The 23,412-nt window shown below is 36.6% G+C and overlaps 2 protein-coding genes across 2 annotated transcripts; one reads left to right on the top strand and one right to left on the bottom strand.

Moving 5' to 3' along the window:
* LOC104720369 (putative F-box/LRR-repeat protein At4g15060) lies at window positions 17,273-18,836 on the top strand. The gene is made up of 3 exons (XM_019230730.1): window positions 17,273-18,203; window positions 18,291-18,431; window positions 18,543-18,836. Exons 1-3 carry the CDS (start codon window positions 17,274-17,276, stop codon window positions 18,834-18,836), a joined length of 1,365 nt encoding a protein of 454 aa, XP_019086275.1. The 5' UTR covers window position 17,273.
* Window positions 21,471-23,408, bottom strand: LOC104718888. Its single transcript, XM_010436708.1, has 7 exons — window positions 23,204-23,408; window positions 23,034-23,120; window positions 22,698-22,928; window positions 22,457-22,609; window positions 22,266-22,319; window positions 22,016-22,159; window positions 21,471-21,885 (listed from the first exon to the last, which is right to left on the bottom strand). The coding sequence occupies exons 1-7, from the start codon at window positions 23,387-23,389 to the stop codon at window positions 21,526-21,528; spliced, it is 1,215 nt and encodes a 404-aa protein (XP_010435010.1). The 5' UTR covers window positions 23,390-23,408; the 3' UTR covers window positions 21,471-21,525.

Here is a 23,412-nt window from a genome sequence, read left to right as displayed (position 1 = left end):
CTTTAGTTACTTTGACTGGTGACGGTCTTATAATGAGTTTCCTTTGTGCACACGCTACACAAGTGAGATTCTTAGGGATAAATCGTCTCTCTTTTAGAGTGTGCCCATTTGAATTCATAATTAGCTTACGCGTCATGTTATAACCGAGATGAACAAGCCGGTCATGCCATAAAGTGAATTGTTCATTGAACATCTTGTTAATTGCAAAATTAGCCTCTATCATATTAATCTTAGCATGGTAAAGACCAGTGGATAATGCAGGTATAGTCTCTAAGACTTTCTTATGGCCTTGGGTGATTCAATTATATATAGGAACTCTTGGTTTCCTTCACCCTTAGTTTCAACATGTAAACCATTTAAACGAATGTCTTTAAATCTCAATAAGCTCCTCTTTGAGCCTAATGAATATAAGGCATAAATTATTTCAAGATGTGTGCCATTATGTAATAAAATATGTGCCTGGTCGTAGCCTTCAATTAGGCTCGCTATACCCGCTATTGTGCTAATATTGGCATTTTTCATAATGAGATTAACAAAATATATCTTATCTTTCAAAATTGTGTGACTTAATCTATCCACCACAAGTATTTTCTTGTCCTCAACCATTTCTTAATATGGACAAGAATTATGTTTTAGACATAAAGAATAAAACAAACAAATATATTGAAGGAAATAAAATCATTGAATTTAGACCAAAATAATAATCCAAAACATAATCCAATAGGCCCACACAATCTCTGACCGTCACCACGGCCCACACAATCTCTGACCGGACTGAACATCATCAACAAGTAGCAAACAAGAAATGAGGCTTGCGTATGTGTTTCACGATACTGTTGCTAAAGCAGTATGTTATTGGTGTGAAAGGTTGAGAATGTCTTCTCTAGCAAGTCCTCCTCAGTAACCTCCTTACCACATAGTTTCAAGATCGAGACTATCTTAAATAGCTCTGAACACTCATCCACGGATTTAAAATCCTGGATCCTTAGGTTTTTTCAATCGAATTGAGCCTTTGGTAGGAACACCTTCTTTTGGTGTCAATATCTGTTTTTCAACTCTGTCCAAAGGTCAAGAGGATTCTCAATGGTAAGGTACTGGTTCTTGAGACTCTCAACAAGATGATGGCGTATATACAAAATCGCGTTGTATCTGTCTTTTTCGGTGGTATCATTACCATCCTCGATACATTCACATAGATCCTTTGATTTCAAGGTAATCTTAGTATCCAGTGCCCATTGTAAATAGTTGTCTCCAGAGACATTAAGTGCAGTATATTTGAGATTGTTGATCTTTAACATCTATAAAAATAAAACAAGCACCTGATTATTATCATGCGGTATTTGAGACCAAACCATGCAATCGTTTTAGTCTTAGGCCATGCGGTATTTAAGACCGAACCATGAAATTAATTTTTTCTAGGCCATGCGGTATTTAAGACCGAACCATGCCGATTTTAGTAAATAATTTCTTGTCTTTTATATATAGTTTTGTCTTTTTAATACATAGTTAATATATGCATGAAACAATCCTAAACAATATTTTTAATCTAGTATGAACAAGGAAATATGCAAGCAATTTTCTATTTTAGGGGATTTCCTTTTATTAAATTTTCCTTTTCTCTAGATAAGATTTCCTTTTCTAGTTTAGGATTAGGACAAAAGCTTTAGGAAAAATTTTTCTCTAGATTTTCAATTTTTCTAGGGTTTTAATTTTAGGGTTTCATTCATGAACATAGAATCAATCAAACAATGACAATCAATCAATCCTAAGCAATTCTAAACCTCACACAATCCGAATTTTAAAGTTTTAGAATTTAGGGTTTGAGGCTTTAGAGATTTGATCTAAAGTCAATCGGGTTTAGGGTTTAGCTTTAGGAAAACGATTTGTTGATTGTGTAATTGTAGACTTTAGGGTTCTAATATTATTTAGAGATTAGTTTTGATATATGTGTCCGATGAGTTTGATTTATTTACCTTACACCGTTTGGGGTTGACTGGAATTGATCCGGGAGCTAAAGACCTCGGATATACCTTGAGTTTGATCACGAACCTCAGCCTAGTCACGAACAAAAACTTGATCACGAACGGAAGCTGACCACGAATCTGGATTGATCACGAACTAGAACCGATCGCCGAGGTTGAACGAACAGGAACTTATGTGATGCGGCGGTTTAGGATTTTAGGGATTTTCTCAGCTGGAGTTTTAGGGCAAACTCGTGCTGATAACGTGTTGTAAAAGTTAGAGAAACAAGAGGTTGTATTCTTTCTTCTTCTTTTTATTGATTCAATCGAAAGTGTTACATATATAGGGATAGATAACCCTAAGTACAAAACCGACTAAGACTAAAAGAAGATGGCCGATGGGCCTTGTGGACTTAGACAATATATGACGGTTATGGAGATCCATTCTAAGTGATTTACAACAGATTCAAAGGATTCTTACTTATATGCTGATAAATTAATCAGTTAATTAACATAAGATGAAATGGATTCTTACTGGAGTGTGGAGTATGGTACATGCAGTGAAAAAATTATCTATCTCACACAAAAGATATTTGACGGTCCGTATCTTAAAATCTGCATGATGACTGGGGTCATTGTTACCTTGCATTAATTCATATGCATATTTACGATTTTTGAGGTGGCTCATTTCTCACCAATCACCTCAAGTTTTCAAAACGTGCTTTCCCTAGTCAATCTTGAGACTGGTGGGTCATTAAAGTAATTCACATGTCTAACCTTTTCACTCGGAGTGTTTGCACTAACGATCAACTGCAATTTAAAAGTAGCATTTTGAAAATTGAGAACAAGCTAGTTGAAGTTTTGAACTTTTGACAACTCGTTTGGAAATACTCATACTTTAAGCTGTTTTTTTCAGACAAGATGGCTATGGTATTGGTATTCAGACTTGTCAGTTGTTATGAGCACTTCAATGCTATCATTCTTAAGGTCAAGCAAGACGAATGTTAGAAGTACCCAATAACTAGTAACTTGCTTCATATAAACTACATGCAAATATGAATATATGTAACAAACTAACTGTTTAGCATTGTATATTTGATATATTATGTTTTTTTATAGAATTATAAAAATATTAAAAAGTAAGTAAATAATTTGCTAACTAGGCCTAGCTCTCGCCTTAAATCCTTAGAATATTTCTTTAATTTTCGTTGCAAGTTTGTAGTATACAAGCACTTCCAAAAAGGGGCAAAACATGAGGACTATGTCAAAGACCCAATCTGATTGAAGTCTTAAAAAAAAAAAATTATAAATAATTTATCAAAAAAATCAGATAAAATTCAGGACTTGAAAGTTGAAACCACATAATTTCAAAATTTAAAGCAAATCATATTTAAAGCAAATTTAAAGTATTTTTGGGTTTTCTCTTTGAATCACCAATAGCTAGATTCCAACCAAATTCTATCAGAACATTATGATACTAAGTTCTGTGTGACCTCTTTTAGCTTGGCCACTGCGTCTTCTATCTCTAATTTGTTACTTAGAGGAATCGACGATGGTTTGATTAACATAGTCCTGACCACTGTTCCTTGTGTTATCAAGCGTGATGCTAACGCAAACTCTTCTTTAGAACCGCTTAAGTTAAACAGCCATACAGTATATATGCACGGAAGCAACCGTTGGGAAACAGTTTTGTCTCTTCGAAGAGACATTAGCAAAAAAAAAAAAAACCATGTATATGCACGGAATTCCCAAAACTTCCTCTTTGTTCTTCCGTACAAGACTCAGCTTCTTTCCTGGGTCTATATATACACAAAAAAGAAAGAAAAATAAACCATGTATGGACATATCACGTGCAGGGAAATGGCCAACGTTGTTAAGAATTTTTTTTTTAGCTAATTCAATCATTTAAAATTAAAAGACATGACACTAATTAAGATACCTTATATACAATTTCGAGTTCTTCCATTTCTCCAGGCCATGCAGATAAAACTCCTCTTAGCATATCTACCTCTTTTGTATTCGTTAAGTCTGCACTCATGACTGACATCGACCAAAATTTTTTCATATATTCACTTGATCCACTCATCATGACTTCATGCTCAATGCTTGTTTTGTCCTAAGTTAGGTTATATATATATATATATATATATATATATTCAAAATATCAAACTATGTGTTAACATCATTCTACGAAAATAAAATTGAAAGGAAAAAAGAAATATATACCTGAAGAGGGCATGCTATAGAATAGCTGGTGTGAGGATATAACTGTCCAGCTGCCCAATAGTTTCGATTAAACTGGAATCTAGGGTTTGCAATGAAAGATTTCTTCATCTCACACGAGAGAGATTGGACGGTCAGGATCTCAACACTGGGTGTAGCCACTTCAATTCCATCAATCTTACGACATGATAAATACAATAACTTTAACTTGCCGTTCTCAATTTTCAGAGGACCACTTCGTTTTCGGCAGTTGAGATTTACAGCGAGCACATTGAGAGAAGGGCAAGCCAGGAGCACTGCGTTAAAGACTTCGATCTCGGCAAAGTGATAGAGTTAAGAACCATAAACTCTATTGATAACTCTCTATACTTCTTTATTGATCAACAATGGTGAATACAAGAACCCTAACTAATAAGAAGAGTGAGTTACAGTTCTCAAACTCTTATCCTTTCTAGATTTATCAATAGAGAAACTCAAGCAGGAGAAACTCACAACTCTGATCATGCAGGATAAATCCTATATTTTTCCTCTCTACCTCTATTTATACTCTATCCTTCACATGCTTCTCTTTACTCTTAACATATGCCTCTCACATGTGCTCTCTTATCAGAAAGACGCCAATAAGTTTTAGTCTCTTTAGATTCCAATAGTTTTGGAAAGCATGTGGATCTTTTAAGTTATACCGACCAAGATAGAGTGATTCGAGGTTTTGATGGGAAAATGACTGTGGAGGCAAGTCGAGTCGAGTGTATAACTTGTTTTGATTTTTGCTGATGCAAAGGCCATAACAATTTATAAGTGTGAGATGCTTGACAAGTTTCACATGAATCAGTGAGCGAATACACGCTTCGACCGTCCCATCTTCACATTGGTATGGGTAATGGTCGATTGTGACTCTTTGGAAATGGCCACAGTGATCGTTTATAACTTACAAGGCCAAAGAGTGATTTAATTAGGGTATATGAGTATATGACAATGATAAAGATAAATATATCATTTTACTATATATATGAATCTTTGTAAATGCTGCACCACTACGTTTATTAAAGGGAATTACAATGAATTACGAAGAAAATAACTCTTTAAATCTGACAACAATACATTTTATAGTCTGTATATATAGGTCATTTAGTTATATATATGAATTTGTATACTTTACAATTCTAATTAGCCTTTTAGCATGACAAAAAAAATATATATACAGTATATATATATATATATCATATTAGGTTTACATATTTATATATGCATGTAATTATTCTAGGTGGGATAAGGCAAGATATCATATAGATTTCCTATTCACTAACTGTTATAACTTATAAAAAACTTACTACATATACCCAAATTCAAATGCATTGATTTGAAAATATAAACTTTTTCAAGCAACATATTGTTAAAGTTGTTAACCTTTCTTTTTAGTAAACGCACGAATTTTATAATAATATGTATTCATGAGCTATCAAAATTTGATTAGCCACTTCAACNAAAAAAAAAAAAAAAAAAACAAGAGATTCAAACATTTTGCCTCGTGGATTTGAATGATAAAAAATACAAACTGTGAGTTTTAAAAACACAACAATCAAAATAAAAACTTATGATAAAAAATATTATGGAAGAGACTCGAAATGAAAAAGTTATAATGAGTCGAGCCAACCTTATATACTTTTTATATAATATAAGTAATAGATATTTTATACAAAATTATTTTTGAAGTAACAAGCTTCATAAAAATTATTGATATTTCTCTTATTTATAAACAAATATTATGACGAATTGATTCTTAATGAGAATATCAAATGAACGATTATGATAAGTAAATGCAGCTTTCTATTAAATTTATTTTAAAAATAAAATAAATTTTATCTTGAGTGAAAATTTATCGACCAATAATTTTAAGAAAAATATACAACTTCTAAAAATAAATGATTTAATAGTTAAATCTAAAAACATATATTTTACAAAGATCAAATTTCTATATTACTATAATCATTTCTAAAATATATTTAGAATATAGAATAATGTTGGATATTAACTATTAAAATTCAAATGAACGATTATAATACATAAATGCAACTTTCTCTTAAAATAATTTTAAAAATAAAATAAATATTATCTTGAGTGAAAATTTATTAACCAATAATTTTAATAAAAATATACAACATCTAAAAATAAAAAGATTTAATAGTTAAATATAAAAAACACATATTTTATAAAGATTAAATTTCTATATTACTATAATCATTTCTAAAATTTGTTTAGATTATAGAATAATGTTGGTTTCATATTATTTAGATTCAACAAGAGATAGAAATTTGTATTCGATGATTTGTTAGTTAATCTATGAAGAGACAAACAAATATATAGAGTTCAAAAGACATAACATACACATAACTATTTGAACAAAAAGTTGTGAATAATATATGGTGAAAAGACACAACTCTACAATAAACAAAAGCAATTATATGATTTTTTTTAATTGTAAAAGACACAACTCTACAATAAAAAAACACAACCATACGATTTTGCTCTAAAATAAATAGTGAAAATTATTTGACAAAAATATATGACAAAAAATTGCAATTGGTTGCATGTATTAAGATTGTTATTATTATATAGATTAAATTTGACTATATTTTCCGTTTACATTCAAATGGAAAAGGATAAATAAAAATCAAAAAATCAAATGCCTTCCTTCTTCACACAACATTTTACCACATAAAAAAATATGCCCAATGAAAAGAAGAAGGAAATCATTACAAAATACAAAGGCAAAACTAGGCCTGGGCAAAATACCCGACCCGAAATACCCGTATTGGAACCGAACCGAAAAATCCCGGTTCGAATCGGGTATGGATCTTCCACATTATACTAATTGGATCTTGATTGTAAATACTTATGGGTATCGGTTCGGATCTGGTAATACCCGATATCCAATTAGTACCCATATATATTAACTATATCTAAACCTATGTACATATCTACGTATCCCCCCCCCCCATTAAAATCGAAATTGAGATTGCGAAGAATCATGTGTTGATCAGTTCCTCTCCACTTCCTATATCTGCGGGAGATTTTTTTTTTCCTTACTAAATTTTGCAATTCACAATCTCTCAACCTAGATTCTCTAAATTTCTTTTCTTCATCTCCCGTCTTTTCGCTTTCTGAGTTGTCTAAGACTCATTCAAAGGTAATTTCTTTTGTTATATTCTTTTTTGTCAATCTTGAGTATTAACATTCATCTCTCGGATTAACATTCATGTTTTTGCTATTAACTTTCAGAATTTGATGGTGAATTTAACTGAAGCTATAATCATCTTCGGATATAAGGTAATTAAGTCCCACAACTTAATTAGGAACTTAATTACATTGGATCGAGTATATATCACTAATTTAACTAGTAACAATCTGATTGTTCTTTCCAACAGAGAAACGGTGAAGACGTACAAGGAAATGGTGAAGACGTCTTTGATGTGGTGAATCTTTCCTTTGATTCTTGATGTTTTTTTTCAATTTTCTCAATACCTACTTCTAGTTCTAGCTTTCATAAGACTTTTGAATTTGATTTTGGATATTACTATTCTACTAGTTGTTTATGTTTTGGATTATCCTTTTGGATTATGTTTTCTCTTGCTTGTATATATAGGGGTATTTTAAGTATATATGGGTAATTTGGTTCTAAACAGGTGAAAAATACTAGATCAAATTGAAAAATACTTACACCGAATCGAACCCAGAAAATACTGGGTATATTTCGGTATTTCAAGAAAATATCCGAACAGACCTGAACCCGAAAAAACCCGAAAAAACCCGAACCGAATCCGAACCAAAATTTTTATAATACCTATATAATTCCATAAATTATAAAACCAAAATATCCGAAACCCGAATTACCCGAATCGAACCCGAACCGATACCTATAATGCCCAAGACTAAGCAAAACCGCAGGTGGAATACAAAATGAGGGGGTCTGTACGTTATATGAAAGGGATAAATTAAAAAAAAAAAAAAAAAATTAACACTTTAGAAAACAGTTATCGCAACTTGCACTATAAACAAAAAATATACCAACAAATTTTGTTTTGTTCTAACTAAAGTACTTATGTAACCGTCTGTGTAAACAAATACACTAGTGTTAGTGATTAGTTTTTTCAAGTGATTTCGGCAATTAAAGTAATTTTCGCCAGGGCAGTAACCATACGTACGAAGTAAAGTCTTGTCTTGAACTCGGAGTTGTGGCGAACTTATATGACGCAGTGCCAGAAAATGATGGTAAGAATCATATTAACTGGTAAAGGAGTATTAAATTATGGTAAGAGACGAAGTTAGTTAGTTACCAATGAGAAGAGAGAGAGAGGCGAACATGTCCAAGACATAACGTATACCCAATAATATTTTTCTGGTTAGTTGGTACATTATTAATCTTTTATGGTCATCACTTGCAGTATTAATTGACAATTGAGTAGGTCTATTGAAGGTATACTCATTTTTTTTTCAATCATTAATTAGAAAGTTTACAAAGAAAATCTAAAAAAACTAGAAAGAACTATGCAAGATAAACAATCGATCTTAGTATGAGTTTTAAAATCATATGCAGCCGTTTGCATTTCTGGAAACTCAAAACTCTTAAGACACCAAGAATTACCCACGTACGTAGCCATGACTTGTTTGATAATAAAACGACGTGACCGTTTTTTTTTTTATTAAAATAATAAATTAATTAATAATAAATAATAATAATAATTATTATAATTAGTGGTCTTATATCCACTAGCCACGTAACCACAATCACAACCAACAGCGGAATAACCAATAATCAAATATAACATTAATCCAATAACCAATCATCAGAAAAACATAAAAAAACCAGCAACCTAGCAATGTTTCTAATGACCCAACTCTAGCAACCTAATAATGCTAGACAACATCCAATCGAGTCCCTAGAACATCATCCTCTTCACTGCCTTGATTCCACGATCACACTTTGCCTTTACCTGTACCACAAACACAAATTGCAATGCATGAGTATTTTATAAACACTCAGCAAGGCAATCCTCCCATCTACTGGGCCATACACACAAGCAATAGAGATACTCTAACCATCAAACAACAATCAACAAACAAATCAGGCTCTGCATCGACCGACACAAAGCTTGCATAGACCGACACCAACTGGGAATAACATCGACCGACACATGGTATGCATCGGTCGACACAAGGTTCACTTGCATTGACCGATACTTCCACAACATCGACCGACGCATGCTCGACATCACGCGAAACCCTAATCGCATCGACCGACGCCTCCACTTGGCATTGTCCGATGCTTCTAGGTCAATCTGCGTCGTCCTCGCACTTGCATCGACCGACGCACATAGTGTTTTCCCCAAAGTTTCTCGTCAAATCTTCGTTCCTGCAACCACAAGACACGATCCCAAGCCACAAGAAAGCTTGCTAACGCCTTAAATAACATTCTAGCAAGCCTAACAACACATAAACAAACAGATCAGAGGAATCTCCAGCTTTGATAAGCCATGGTGAAACGACCCAACACGTTTTTTTAATAAAAAAAAAACAATATATAAATAAGCATCACATACTACTTAATTAAACCAACCCCACCACAACTCATCATTATGCACGGCGGAAACATATAAAAATAATACTAAACCAACATATCATTAATACAATAACATTCCTAACCATTCTATCCAGCAACCTAACATATCTCTAACCAAGGTTCCAACACATAACCATAAATAACCAACAACACACAAATGAGATCCTAGATCATCCTCCTCCACATCGCCTTGATTCCACGTTCACTCTTTGCCTTTACCTGCACCGCAAACACAAATTGAGATGCATGAGTATTTAATAAACACTCAGTGAGGTCATCCTCCCATCTATTGGGCTATACACACAAGCAACTGAGATTCTATTATTAAAGCCAACAATCAAAACATAAACAACACAACAAACCAGGAAAACAAGACTCGGTTAAGTCTGGTGTCGACCGACACTAGGCCAGTGTCGACCGACGCCAACGTGTCACTCGTGTCGACTAACACCAAGTCAGTGTCGACCAACACAAAGTCGGTGTCGAAAAACACCAAGTCGGTGTCGACCGACACTCAACCAACATGGTGTCGACCGACACTAACTGGTGTCGATCGACACCTCCTTTGCAGACACGATCTGCACGAAGCCGAACGACGAAACTCCTTTCCAAACCGCTTCCAAACCGTCCCAAACTCTTCCAAACTTCTCAGGAACCTATGGGAACATGAAAACAACCAACCCCACACAAGAAAAACACTACAAACAAAAAGAAACAACCGAAACAACAGAGATCTCAGGCTTAGATCAGCCATGGTCAAGCACTCACCTTTGCAGGAAGATTCTCACTCGACAACGACGAATCCAACACTTAGAAGCCTTCTCCTTTGTTCCTAGCACAAAATCTTCACTCCACAGCAATAAATATCTCTAGAACAGCAAAAGATCTCACAAATCTCTCTCAAAAACATATTCTCCTTTTTCTCTCTGCTTCTCTGTCCAAAAACGGCTAAAAGGACGAAATAAGTCGAGTTCCCCTTTTAAACTCGAGTTTAGGGCTTCCCCTAAACCAACCACGCAAACCGGACGATTAAAATCAAACCAATCAAACGGTCAACAAACGGTGTCGACCGACACTACAAGTTGTGTCGATCGACACCCTAACCAAAATTCTAGAAATTGGTTCGCGGGCGTTACAATTCTCCCCCAGCAATAAGGATTCATCCTCGAATCCCGCAACATCGTCTCTACACCAAGGACCCCCGTGAAACCGTCACCACGACCCACACAATCTCCGACCGGACTGAACATCATCAGCCAAGGCCTTCCGTGCAACTGTCGCAACAGCCTGCACATTCATGTGACCCAACGGTGCACTCGACCCTGACCTCACTAGTCAGCACAATACAACAACAAAAGATCTAACCAGACCTCTGAGGTCTCATCCAGCCACTATGCTCATACCCACATCCTAGACATTGTTTGCTCTCTCACTCATACGTTTTCAGGTCGCAACCTTCAAACTATAATGCCTGCACTCTCAGATCGTCATCCTCGAGCTATACTGTCTCACTCTCGGATCGTCACCCTTGATATCTCGGTACCAGGGGAACTACTCATCCCCTCTGGGGAAATAATTATCCCCTAGGAGAACTAATCATCTCCTCTGCCGCTCTCAGGGTCGCAACCCGTTAAGCCCGTGGTGCACTAGGGAAACTAATCATCCCCTCAGGAGAACTAATCATCTCCTCATGAGCAAACAAGTCCTAATGTCTATAAACATCTACGGACCGGAACTACCTCCCGTGGTTCGCGTAAAACATCACAATGTCCTATCAACCACCATATTCCCTCACTGGAATATCAACACCATCATGACCACTAATCAGACCAACTCTAAAATATCTTAACCATTTGGGTGTTTACACATGCCCTTTTCAAAAATAGACAAGTTCTAACTATTCATAGAACGTTCTATTTGTTTGCAACCGCAATCTCCATAAATAGCTTTTTCCGCTTGGCAATTATCCACAACAAATCATCAATACGAGGGTAATAAAACAAACAAGTATCATGCATTCGCATATTCTGATTCACCGCATCAAATGCTTTGCAAGCCGCAACTCCGGTGTTTCACACCCTTTTCCAAAAATAGACAAGTCCTAACTATTCATAGAACATTACATTTTTAGAAACTTTCTATTCATGGANATCAGCCAAGGCCTTCCGTGCAACTGTCGCAACAGCCTGCACATTCATGTGACCCAACGGTGCACTCGACCCTGACCTCACTAGTCAGCACAATACAACAACAAAAGATCTAACCAGACCTCTGAGGTCTCATCCAGCCACTATGCTCATACCCACATCCTAGACATTGTTTGCTCTCTCACTCATACGTTCTCAGGTCGCAACCTTCGAACTACACCGCCTGCACTCTCAGACCGTCGTCCTCGAGCCATACCGTCTCACTCTCGGATCGTCACCCTCGAGATCTCGGTACCAGGGGAACTACTCATCCCCTCCGGGGAACTAATCATCCCCTAGGAGAACTAATCATCTCCTCTGCCGCTCTCACGGTCGCAACCCGTCAAGCCCGCGGTGCACTAGGAAAACTAATCATCCCCTCAGGAGAACTAATCATCTCCTCCGGAGAACTAATCATCTCCCCCAGGAGAACTAATCATCTCCTCATGAGCAAACAAGTCCTAATGTCTATAAGCATCTCCTGACCGGAACCACCTTCCGTGGTTTGCGTAAAACATCACAATGTCCTACCAACCCCCATATTCCCTCACTGGAATATCAACACCATCATGACCACTAATCAGACCAACTCTAAAATATCTTAACCATTTGGGTGTTTACACATGCCCTTTTCAAAAATAGACAAGTTCTAACTATTCATAGAACGTTCTATTTGTTTGCAACCGCAATCTCCATAAATAGCTTTTTCCGCTTGGCAATTATCCACAACAAATCATCAATACGAGGGTAATAAAACAAACAAGTATCATGCATTCGCATATTCTGATTCACCGCATCAAATGCTTTGCAAGCCGCAACTCCGGTGTTTCACACCCTTTTCCAAAAATAGACAAGTCCTAACTATTCATAGAACATTACATTTTTAGAAACTTTCTATTCATGGAAACTTTCCATTTATAGAAATCAAATAATCCTTCAACCCACTATACCTCAGGTTTCCATAGGAACTAATCATTTTATTAAATCCTCTTCAACAACACTAGTAAGCACATCAGCCACACAATTGGCTAAACAGCCCGCCACAAAGGCCACACAAGCCCCTCTAAGGCTCACAACCGCTAAAAATGGCAACTTCTATCTCCCCTAAAACTTTCCATTTTTAGAACTTTCCTCTTTTGGAAAATTTCCACTTATAAAAACTTCTATATCAGGAATTTCTCTCCATTTCACGAATCATATAAACATTCATCCATTACGCATCAAAATTTCATAAGAACTAATCATCTTATTAAATTCTCAAATGCAACAAACGTCTACAATTCCAAAACGTAAAAGCTTAACAAAACAAATGAAAACAGAAAGAAACTAAACTCCGGGATTGGCGCCCGGCCCCTCCCTCGGCTGCACCCCTCCCACTATCAAATGCTGCAACCTTGGACAATGTGGCCTGATATGTCCCACCTCCTTGCAATAAAAGTACACTCGAATGTTCTCTTGCGTCCCGCTTCTCTTGGGGTAGCTTGCCAACATGTGAGCCATGCTCCTTCACCCGTAGCATCTCTGACCGCCTTGGTTTGTCACCGACGTCTCCTCCCGCTTCCTCTTATGCCTTTGTTGTGACTTGTTACCCTTGCTCGGAACGCTCGGCTCCAATGTCTCCTCTGTCTGAACAGTAGGGCTAACCACCACAGTCTTCCCCCTCAAGTCATCCTCTATCTCAGCTGCAGTCTCAACTAGCTCCACCCTCGTAGCATAACTCCTCCCTCTGCAGTAGACCCTCAAGTCCTCACGAAGCGCCGTCATGAACCTCCTAATCTGAGCCACCTCTGACTGCATCGCCCGACCACCATACATCAGAAGCCGACTAAACTCCAAGTCCAGCTCCCGCACCGACCGAGTCCCCTGAGACAACTGTAGAAACTGCACCTCCAACCGGTCCAATGCCTCTCTAGGAAAATACTTGCGGTTGAACTCCTCGATGAAGTCAGCCCAAGACATCCCCCTCTGCACTCTCCTAGCAGCCACTGATCTCCACCACAACTGAGCATCACTAATCAAGTGGTGGACCCCTATGTCTACCCAAAACTCCTCAGGACATCTGAGAGACTGGCAGTTACGTTCTACTCTCTTCCTCCATGCATCTGAAACAGTAGGATCAGTACCACTCGAAAACCGCTCAGTACTGCTGTTGGTCATCTTCCTTAGCATACTGACATAATGAGAATGAACTCCCGCATCCGCAGCCACGGGCTGCTGCACCCCCGCTGCCACTGGCAGTACTTCCTATGCATGTGCTGGTACCACATCTGGTATCCGCGCTAACAGTTGTGTTAACAAGCCCGCAAGATCAACGCCTCCCCCAAGGGTTCCACCTGTTGGGACTCCCGCACCTGAAACCCTAACATCACCAGCCACTCTGGCACCGTCTCCGCCCACACCGACCCCCTCAGCGCCTACGGTCCCATCGGTACCCTCACCGGCCACACTCATGGACCCCTCCTGGAAACCCTGCGACTCGTCAACACCCTCAGCTGTCACACTCTGGTCCACAGTCTCACTAACAACTGGGACTCTGACCATGACAACGTCCGCGCCCTCGACCACGACCAGCAACAGCACCCTCTCTAACCATCTCTCTGCACTAACAGAACAGAAGGCTAAGCACACTATTCAAAATCACACATAGAGCACACACACATCTTACCGTGGAATCTCATTGAGAGCTCGAAGAGGATGATGCTAAGACTCCATACAACAAACAAATTGACTAACTACTCATAATAAATTTCATCACCCAACATCAAGTATAAATCAACATAAAGATCAATTCAACCAATTAAATCTCTAAACAGCTCTACAACATCCACATAACCATCCTAGAACCGTATACGCTCTGATACCAAATTGAAACGTCCAGACCCGTTTTTTTAATTAAAAAAACAATATATAATTAAGCATCACATACTACTTAATTAAACCAACCCAACCACAACTCATCAATATGCACAGCGGAAACATACAAAAATAATACCAAACCAACATATCATTAATACAATAACATTCCTAACCATTCTATCCATCAACCTAACATATCTCTAACCAAGGTTCCAACACATAACCATAAATAACCAAAAACACACAAATGAGACCCTAGATCATCCTCCTCCTCATCGCCTTGATGCCACGTTCACTCTTTGCCTTTACGTGCACCGCAAACATAAATTGAGATGCATGAGTATTTAATAATCAGTGAGGCCGACCTCCCATCTACTGAGCTATACACACAAGCAACTAAGATTCTATTATTAAAGCCAACAACCAAAACACAAACAATACAACAAACCAGGAAAACAAGACTCGGTTAAGTCTGGTGTCGACCTACACTAGGCCAGTGTCGACCGACGCCAACGTGTCACTGGTGTTGACCAACAACAAGTCAGTGTCGACCGACACTCAACCAACATGGTGTCGATAGACACCACCTTTGCAGACACGATCTGCACGAAGCCGAACGACGAACCTCCTTTCCAAAGCGTCCCAAACTCTTCCAAACTTCTCAGGAACCTATGGGAACATGAAAACAACCAACCCCACACAAGCAAAACACCACAAACACAAAGAAACAGCCGAAACAACAGAGATCTCAGGCTTAGATCAGCCATGGTCAAGCACTCACCTCTTTTGCAAGAAGATTCTCACTCGACAACGGCGAATCCAACACTTAGAAGCCTTCTCCTTTGTTCCTAGCACAACATCTTCACTCCATAGCAATAGCTCTCTCTAGAATAGAAAAGGATCTCATAAATCTGTTTCAAAAACGTTTTCTCCTTTTTCTCTCTGCTTCTCTGTCAAAAAACGGCTAAAAGGACGAAATAAGTCGAGTTCCCCTTTTAAACTCGAGTTTAGGGCTTCCCCTAAACCAACCACGCAAACCGGACGATTACAATCGAACCAATCGAACCGTCAACAAACAGTGTCGACCGACACCACAAGTGGTGTCGATCGACACCCTAACCAAAATTCTAGAAATTGGTTCGCGGGCGTTACACATGGTCATGCACTTATCTTTGCCCAGAAGATTCTGGACCTCAAACAAGCAAGAACACGCTCCCAGGAAGCTCCTACACGATCTCAGCTATAGATTTCTACAGAAACGGCTCCAATCTACCAAAAACTCAATAAGAACACTTAAAACTCTTTTCCTCTCTTTCGCTTCTCTCAAAAGCGGCTAAAGTTGACTAATGAGACAAAAGAATCGATTGAAGGGTTTTCCTTTTCCCTTTTCCCAAAATGTAGCGTTTAACTTAACTCAAAACGCAGAAAACTGAACCTGCATCAACCGATGCTCCTCCAACATCGACCGATGCACATCCCAAACCAGGATTCCGATTCGTGGATGTTACAGATAAGCACACTCTTCAATTCAAGTAACTTTAAACCTCAGCCTCATAAACAATCAGGACATTATAACAAAAAAAAAGGTGGGAACTGATAGTAACTTATAACAGCATGGAATTTAAAAATGCCATGATACTATAATTTTGGCAATATACCATGAAGGACTACCCAAAAAATCATAACATTTTTGTTTGATAGTGTTAGCTTTTTGTTTACATATATTGACTGTATTTAAGTAAGTCAAACTGTTATTGAATGCTTAAACGGAAATTATTTTATTAAACAGGGCGACGTCGTTTTTGTTCTTCTCGAAATGATGTCGTTTGAATATATTTAAAGGATATTTAGATACTCCTAGGGTTTGAAAATAAAACAAGATACATATTTTTAAAGAGAGAGAGAAAAGAGGCGATTTCAATGGATATCAGAGGGTAGACGACGGCGGAGTTTCTGCAGAATTCATAATTTAGAACCAAGCGAAATTAAATCCGATTCTAAATCAAAACACAGTTTGATGCTCCTTTTTCCGTCGAGAACATGAGGTAAGTTGATACAATTACGATTTTTACATAATCGGAGAAATGGGTGACATTAAATTGGTTACATATGGAACATAAAAGGCTTTGTTGGATATATGTTTGTTAAAGATTTTACATAAATATGGTATCAAGTATTGAGTGAACATTTACGATTAAATTTAAGGAATTGACATTCATGAAAATTAAATTAAGAGGACAAGCATGTTTGTCGGCCTAGGCCTTAGATATATCATACCAACTCCGAACCAATTATATTTTAAGATTTTCTTCGGTTATCTTATGTTCTTCTTTTTTTTTTTTTTTGTCAAACATCTTATGTTCTTCTTTGTATCTTATGTTCTTCTTTGGTATTGCAGTTAAGACAGCGCTTAAGTCATTGACAACAGAAATGGCAAGAGAATCAACGATGAGAAGAAAAGATAAATGTCAAGATTCTGAAGATAAGGATAAGATTAGTGGGTTGCCTGATGAATTACTCTTGAAGATACTACTGCTTCTCCCAGCTAAAACTGCAGTTAGCACGAGTATTTTATCCAAGCGATGGGAGTTTCTTTGGATGTGGTTGCCTAAGCTTGAGTACGATTGCTCTGATTGTTCCGCTGCTGAGCAAGAGAGGTTAAAGCGTTTTATAAATCTGAATTTGCCATTTCATAAAGCTCCAATTATAGAAAGCTTGCGTCTCAAGTTCAATGGACCAGTACCAACATTTGAGCCTCAAGCTATCGAACTATGGGTTGCATTTGCAGTTTCTCACTGTATCCGTGAGTTAAGTCTTGCCGTCAGAGTAATTCATTCAGTTTATTTTATGAGCCAGCCTCCTAGATTGCCCAGTATTTTGTATATCTGCAAATCGCTAGTGATCTTGAACCTGAATGATGATGTTCTCATCGATGTTCCTCGCATGGCATGTCTCCCCTTCTTGAAAACTTTGCTCCTTCGACATGTGACTTACTCAGATGAGAATTCTCTTACGAAACTCCTTTCCAGTTGCCCTGTTCTCGAAGATCTAGTGTTGGAACGAAGTGAATTTGACTATTTTGAAACATGGAAGTTAAATGTCCCGTCCTTACAGAGACTAACTGTTGAGATATCAAGAACAAATGATTTTCGTGAGCTTGTCTTAAGAACTCCTTCTTTGAAGTATTTCAAAGTTACTGAGGATTATAGTGAGAATGGTAGTTACTCCTTCTCTTCTAACACTATGCCCAAGCTGGAGGAAGTGGAAATTGATTCTGTATACCTTGGTTTTGACAAGTTTGTTACATCAATCACATTTGTTAAGCGGCTTTCATTATGCGTAGGAGCCAATCCCCTTGAGGTAATATATGTTTTCATTTCAATCTCATTTTAGGACACCAAACCAGGTTTTCTTAATGTTGCATGAATCCTTTGCCCTCGTGTGCAGGCGTTATATCGTGAGGGTATTGTCTTCAATAATCTTAAACATCTAAAGTTGTGTCAATGTGATTATGATTGGTCAAAGTTACTTGCCCAGTTACTCAAAGATTCTCCAAATTTACAAGAGCTGGAGGTCTATCTGCATGATGTATGTTTGTCCTTTTTTTTTTTTTTAACGAATGTAAGTTTGTTCGTTTAAAGTCATTTTCTTATGCTTTAATTTACTTCGATTAACGTTCTCTTTTTAAAAAAATCTCAGGGTCATGAAGAGGGTTATTTCCATCCAATGCTTCCCTGGGAGGATGAACTAAATTGTGTTCCCAAATGTTTGTTATCGAGTCTTGAAACTTTCAAGTGGACAAGGATGTTTGGGACGGAGAAAGAGAGACATCTGATGAAATATATCTTGAGAAATGCTTGTTGCTTGAAGACTGCGACAATCTTGTTTTTGGACGCTCCAGAGAGACAAGTTCCAGTTGAGATGATGATCCAGGATTTGTTACTCTCTCCTAGAGGTTCAACAACATGCCAACTCAATTGTTATGAGTTATAATTATGTGACCAAAGCAATTGGTCTCTCACTTCTACTTTCATCGAAAGTAAAGGTTGGCAACAGTAGAGTGAAGTTTGTTCTTTTTTTTTTTGGGTCAACTTGAAATTTATGCTCCATGCACGGTATTTTAATTAACCAAAAAAAAAAAAAATAGGTCATGCTATTTTTGAATCTCTTACACGATTTTGATCTAGCTATATAACCCTTATTGATACATCCATTGATAGATTCTCACACACTCTTACAACCTTTGTAAATAAACACAAATTAATCGGTGTGCAGTGTACATTTATTTTTAATATTACTAAAAAGTTATTCCGATTGAGGAAATCATGGAAATGTCCGAGCTTCGTAGACTCGTAGTGGTAATAACCGGTTTGATCCGGTTAAAGAAAACCAGATGTTTCCAGTCTCGATGGTGGTGTACTTGTAACCAACTTATTAAAATTATATAGTCTACAAATCAATGTTGAGTACTTCCGTTTTAATATAAAGAGAATTTAGAGGGAAAAAATCGATCACGTTAGGTTAATTTATGAGCAAATCGATTTTTTTGTATTTGTCTTTCTTCGCAATCAAATTTTCAGTTTGATTTAGGTTCTCTACAAAATCAAAGTCTGAATTTTAAATGTATGTAAATCTGAAGAAGTTGTTATCGGGTGAAGAAGTTATAATCTAAAATTCATGTAAATTTAAAGCAAACATTCAATTTGATTCCCTCGCCGGTCGTTCAAAAGCTCATCAGAATTACTTAACACGACATCAACAGACTCGATGGTGGTGATAACCGGTTTGATCCGGTTAAAGAAAACCAGATGTTTCCAGTCTCAATGGTGGTGTATTTGTAACCAACTTATTAAAATTATATAGTCTACAAATCAATGTTGAGTACTTCCGTTTTATTATAAAGGGGATTTAGAGGGAAAAAATCGATCACGTTAGGTTAATTTATGAGCAAATCGTTTTTCTGTATTTGTCTTTCTTCACAATCAAATTTTCAGTTTGATTTAGGTTCTCTACAAAATCAAAGTCTGAATTTTAAATGTATGTAAATCTGAAGAAGTTGTTATCGGGTGAAGAAGTTATAATCTAAAATTCATGTAATTTAAAGCAAACATTCAATTTGATTCCCTCGCCGGTCGTTCAAAAGCTCATCAGAATTACTTAACACGACATCAACTGACTCGATGGTGGTGATAACCGGTTTGATCCGGTTAAAGAAAACCAGATGTTTCCAGTCTCAATGGTGGTGTATTTGTAACCAACTTATTAAAATTATATAGTCTACAAATCAATGTTGAGTACTTCCGTTTTATTATAAAGGGAATTTAGAGGGAAAAAAATCGATCACGTTAGGTTAATTTATGAGCAAATCGATTTTTCTGTATTTGTCTTTCTTCTAAAGATTTTAGAATACACATTTTAAAATATATTAGAACATATCTAAACAATAAATACAGAATCATAACCATATATTAAGATTATTCAAAAAATATTCACTTTCCTTATTTAATTTATTTTCCTTCTATTTCTATGGTATTCTAAGTTTTACAGATTATAGATTCTAAAATATCTATGATATATCTTTTAATTCTTTTAGTATACAGGGTAAAACGTGACAAATATATTCTGAATTGATGTAGAATGTAGAAAAATGTAGAATACATATTCTTAATTTTGTAGAACATACAAAATTCAGGTTCTGAGAACCTTATTTGTAAACCCCCAAATCCTATTGATCCCCCTTTGAATCTAGGGTTTGCTCTTCGATGTCTTGGTAACTCAGACTACAAGATTTGTGTGGAATTCCTTAACCTCCATGGCCATTGGCTTCATGTGAGGGATGACCCACCAGCTATGTTACTCTGTTGCCCCTATATATGTCACTACACCCTTGTTGAAACCCCCATAACCATCTGTACCAAAACTGCCAAAAGGATATAAGTTCGGACTGCTTTCTCTATGCCAAAGTGCAACTGACTACAAGCTTTGTGTGGAACTCCTTAACCTCCATGGCCTTTGGCTTCATGAGAGGGAGGATCCACCTGCTATGTTACGACTTTGTACCTATTACTTACGCTTCCCGAATGTAGCTTCATTTGATGCCAAGAGTTATGAGCCCACAAGTATAAAGATCTTTGGTTTTCTGCTTATGCTCCTTTTCGTGTTGGTTTGCACCCTAGTCCTCGTCTCCCTCATGGAGCACCTTTCTAAAAGCCCGGTCGCATACCTTGCCCATGGCGGCTATGATCACAAGTTGGTCAAGGAATTCGCGAAGTTTTTCTTCATGGTCGATTCCACGATGGTCTCAAAAGATTCTCCAAACTTTATCACTTTGGAAAACTCATGTAACCATTATTTGTATCCCTCTTGTTGTCCTTTAACCTTTGATTGTATGAACCTTCCTCTCTCGAGGCTTTAAGTAATGAAGTTCTTGTTTGCACAAAAAAAAACTTACAATTAATTGCACTGTACATGGCATAAATCATAAATTCTTTATTTTCATTTGATTCACAAAAAATTACTTGATTAATTTGGTCTATGTAGATTTCCTTAACTATGTCTTGTGCACGTATATATATAGTATTTAGAAGAGCATGTTTAAAAGTAATTTGTAGAAGGCGGTATTTTTATTGTAAAATTAAGTCAATGTAATTTTAACTTTCATACTATAAAGATCTAATCATTTTCAAATATTTCCTGGACCACCATAAAAGATTATATGACCGCCACGATGTTTAGGATTTCGGGTGTCTATCACTTTATAGCCTTGAGTGTTATCCGAAAAGTCTTCGAGATCCATCACATTGTGGTCTGTGTTATAATCACGGTCGAGTACAGATATATTTTGGATATATGCATCGTAACGTACTGCCTCAACAGGAAAATATCCGTATCCCATTTGAGGACTGGGCAGAAATGCGCTGTACACTTCTCCACCCCACTCGACCAAATTTCCGAAGCTTTGATTAAACCTATACCACGGCCAAAGTCCAATTTCTACAGCATTATTACCAAATTGAAACCACCAATTTTCATATTTTTGGTCCTGTTACCAGAAAATAATAGGTTATTTTTGACATTACAATGATGTTTGTCGAACTTTCGAATGGTTAGCCGCACTCCAAAGAAATTAAAAGAAAGGCAAAAAAATGCTCAGTACTAAGAAAGAGGAAAACCATGACTAGACGGAAGCTTCCATAATAACTCGTATTAGCACCACGAATAGACACTGGCTTCAATGCCATACCAAATGGAAAGTCTCGACGAAGGACTAACACCCCAGTGTTGCAGTTGCTATTGTAACATGATTTTCCATGTGCCTATACCATGATTATATATTATTATAATTAGTCAAATTATTTCATACATATATCCAAAAATCATAATGATAAATTTGTAAGAGAATTTTTTCATTGAATGATTTACATATGTATAGACGAAAGTCCGAGGTTGGTGGTCCTTGTACAATACTGGATTTACCTGAATTAGTGAATACTATTTGTGTTATTCAAAATTATATTAAACAACGTATAATTCATGATTATAAATATATAAATATAAATAAAGTAAATTGAGCTCAGCTCAGTGCAAAATAAATAAACTAAGTCTTGACTTACAGTCAAACCGGCTTGGATGAAATCCCTTCCGATCTGAACGTGAATTCGAGTAGCACTGTATTGGGTCGGCTTAACCTTAGGCGCGGTTATACAAAGCTCCATTGTTGCTCCATGGAACCTCCTTCCTATGTTCTTCGTCCGAGCTACGGCAAACTAATCCCAACCAAGAATTTGATCATTATAAATATATCAAAAGGTTATATGATATTCTTGTCTTTTTTAATTAAAATAATCAACTTACATGATGTTGGTCAAAATGAAGAGGACTATTAGGATCATAACTGGTCGTGTTCCAAGAGCCACAGGGTTTATGATTATCGCCATATGAGTCTAATCTCAAAATATCCTCTTTGGTGACTCTTTGTATAGGGACCGTACCAACAGGACAACCCACACCATTCTCCCATAAATAACCAAATTCAGCATCGCTTGTATTTTGTTTTCTCATAATTCCTTTCCATATTGGACGCATCTAAGACATGTCGAACACCACAGACATATTATTGTATTTTTTTGTGTTTTCATTTTACAAGAATTAATAAACAAATATATATCTATAGAGTTTATCTGAAATTACCGTGTATCTATGATTTTTCATAGAAGGGTGATCAAATGCTGGTTGCTTATAGAAATCCACACACCCATAGCTTTCTCCATCTATAGTCTATTTTTTACAGGCATATATATATATCTTAATTGTATAGTATCGAGGGAACAAAAGTAAGATTGTAAAGATATAAAAAAAACCTTGATGATCTTGACTGCGGGTTTGTTCATAGCCTTTATTCTATTCTCGATTTCTAAATCTTCAAATTTAGAAAATCTCTTGGCTTCAACGAAACCATTTTTATCACTTACAATTATGTGATAAATGATGCAACCAAATAAGAACACCCATATCACAGGACCTATCATTCCCATTTTTTTCAACATTCAGATAGAACGAAAGAGAGATC

Source organism: Camelina sativa, chromosome 10 (assembly GCF_000633955.1).
Source record: "Camelina sativa cultivar DH55 chromosome 10, Cs, whole genome shotgun sequence".
NCBI classification, from domain to species: Eukaryota; Viridiplantae; Streptophyta; class Magnoliopsida; order Brassicales; family Brassicaceae; genus Camelina; species Camelina sativa.
This window is presented reverse-complemented; position numbering and strand designations above follow the sequence as displayed.

Excerpts from the sequence above, each read along its gene's own strand:
- LOC104720369 (XM_019230730.1), top strand. The coding sequence starts at position 17,274 with ATGGCAAGAGAATCAACGATGAGAAGAAAAGATAAATGTCAAGATTCT. Across the intron at positions 18,204-18,290 it reads TAGGAGCCAATCCCCTTGAG|GCGTTATATCGTGAGGGTAT; the intron begins GTAATATATGTT and ends CCTCGTGTGCAG. Across the intron at positions 18,432-18,542 it reads TGGAGGTCTATCTGCATGAT|GGTCATGAAGAGGGTTATTT; the intron begins GTATGTTTGTCC and ends AAAAAATCTCAG.
- LOC104718888 (XM_010436708.1), bottom strand. The coding sequence starts at position 23,389 with ATGTTGAAAAAAATGGGAATGATAGGTCCTGTGATATGGGTGTTCTTA. Across the intron at positions 22,929-23,033 it reads TGAAAAATCATAGATACACG|ATGCGTCCAATATGGAAAGG; the intron begins GTAATTTCAGAT and ends GACATGTCTTAG. Across the intron at positions 22,160-22,265 it reads GGACTTTCGTCTATACATAT|GCACATGGAAAATCATGTTA; the intron begins GTAAATCATTCA and ends ATCATGGTATAG.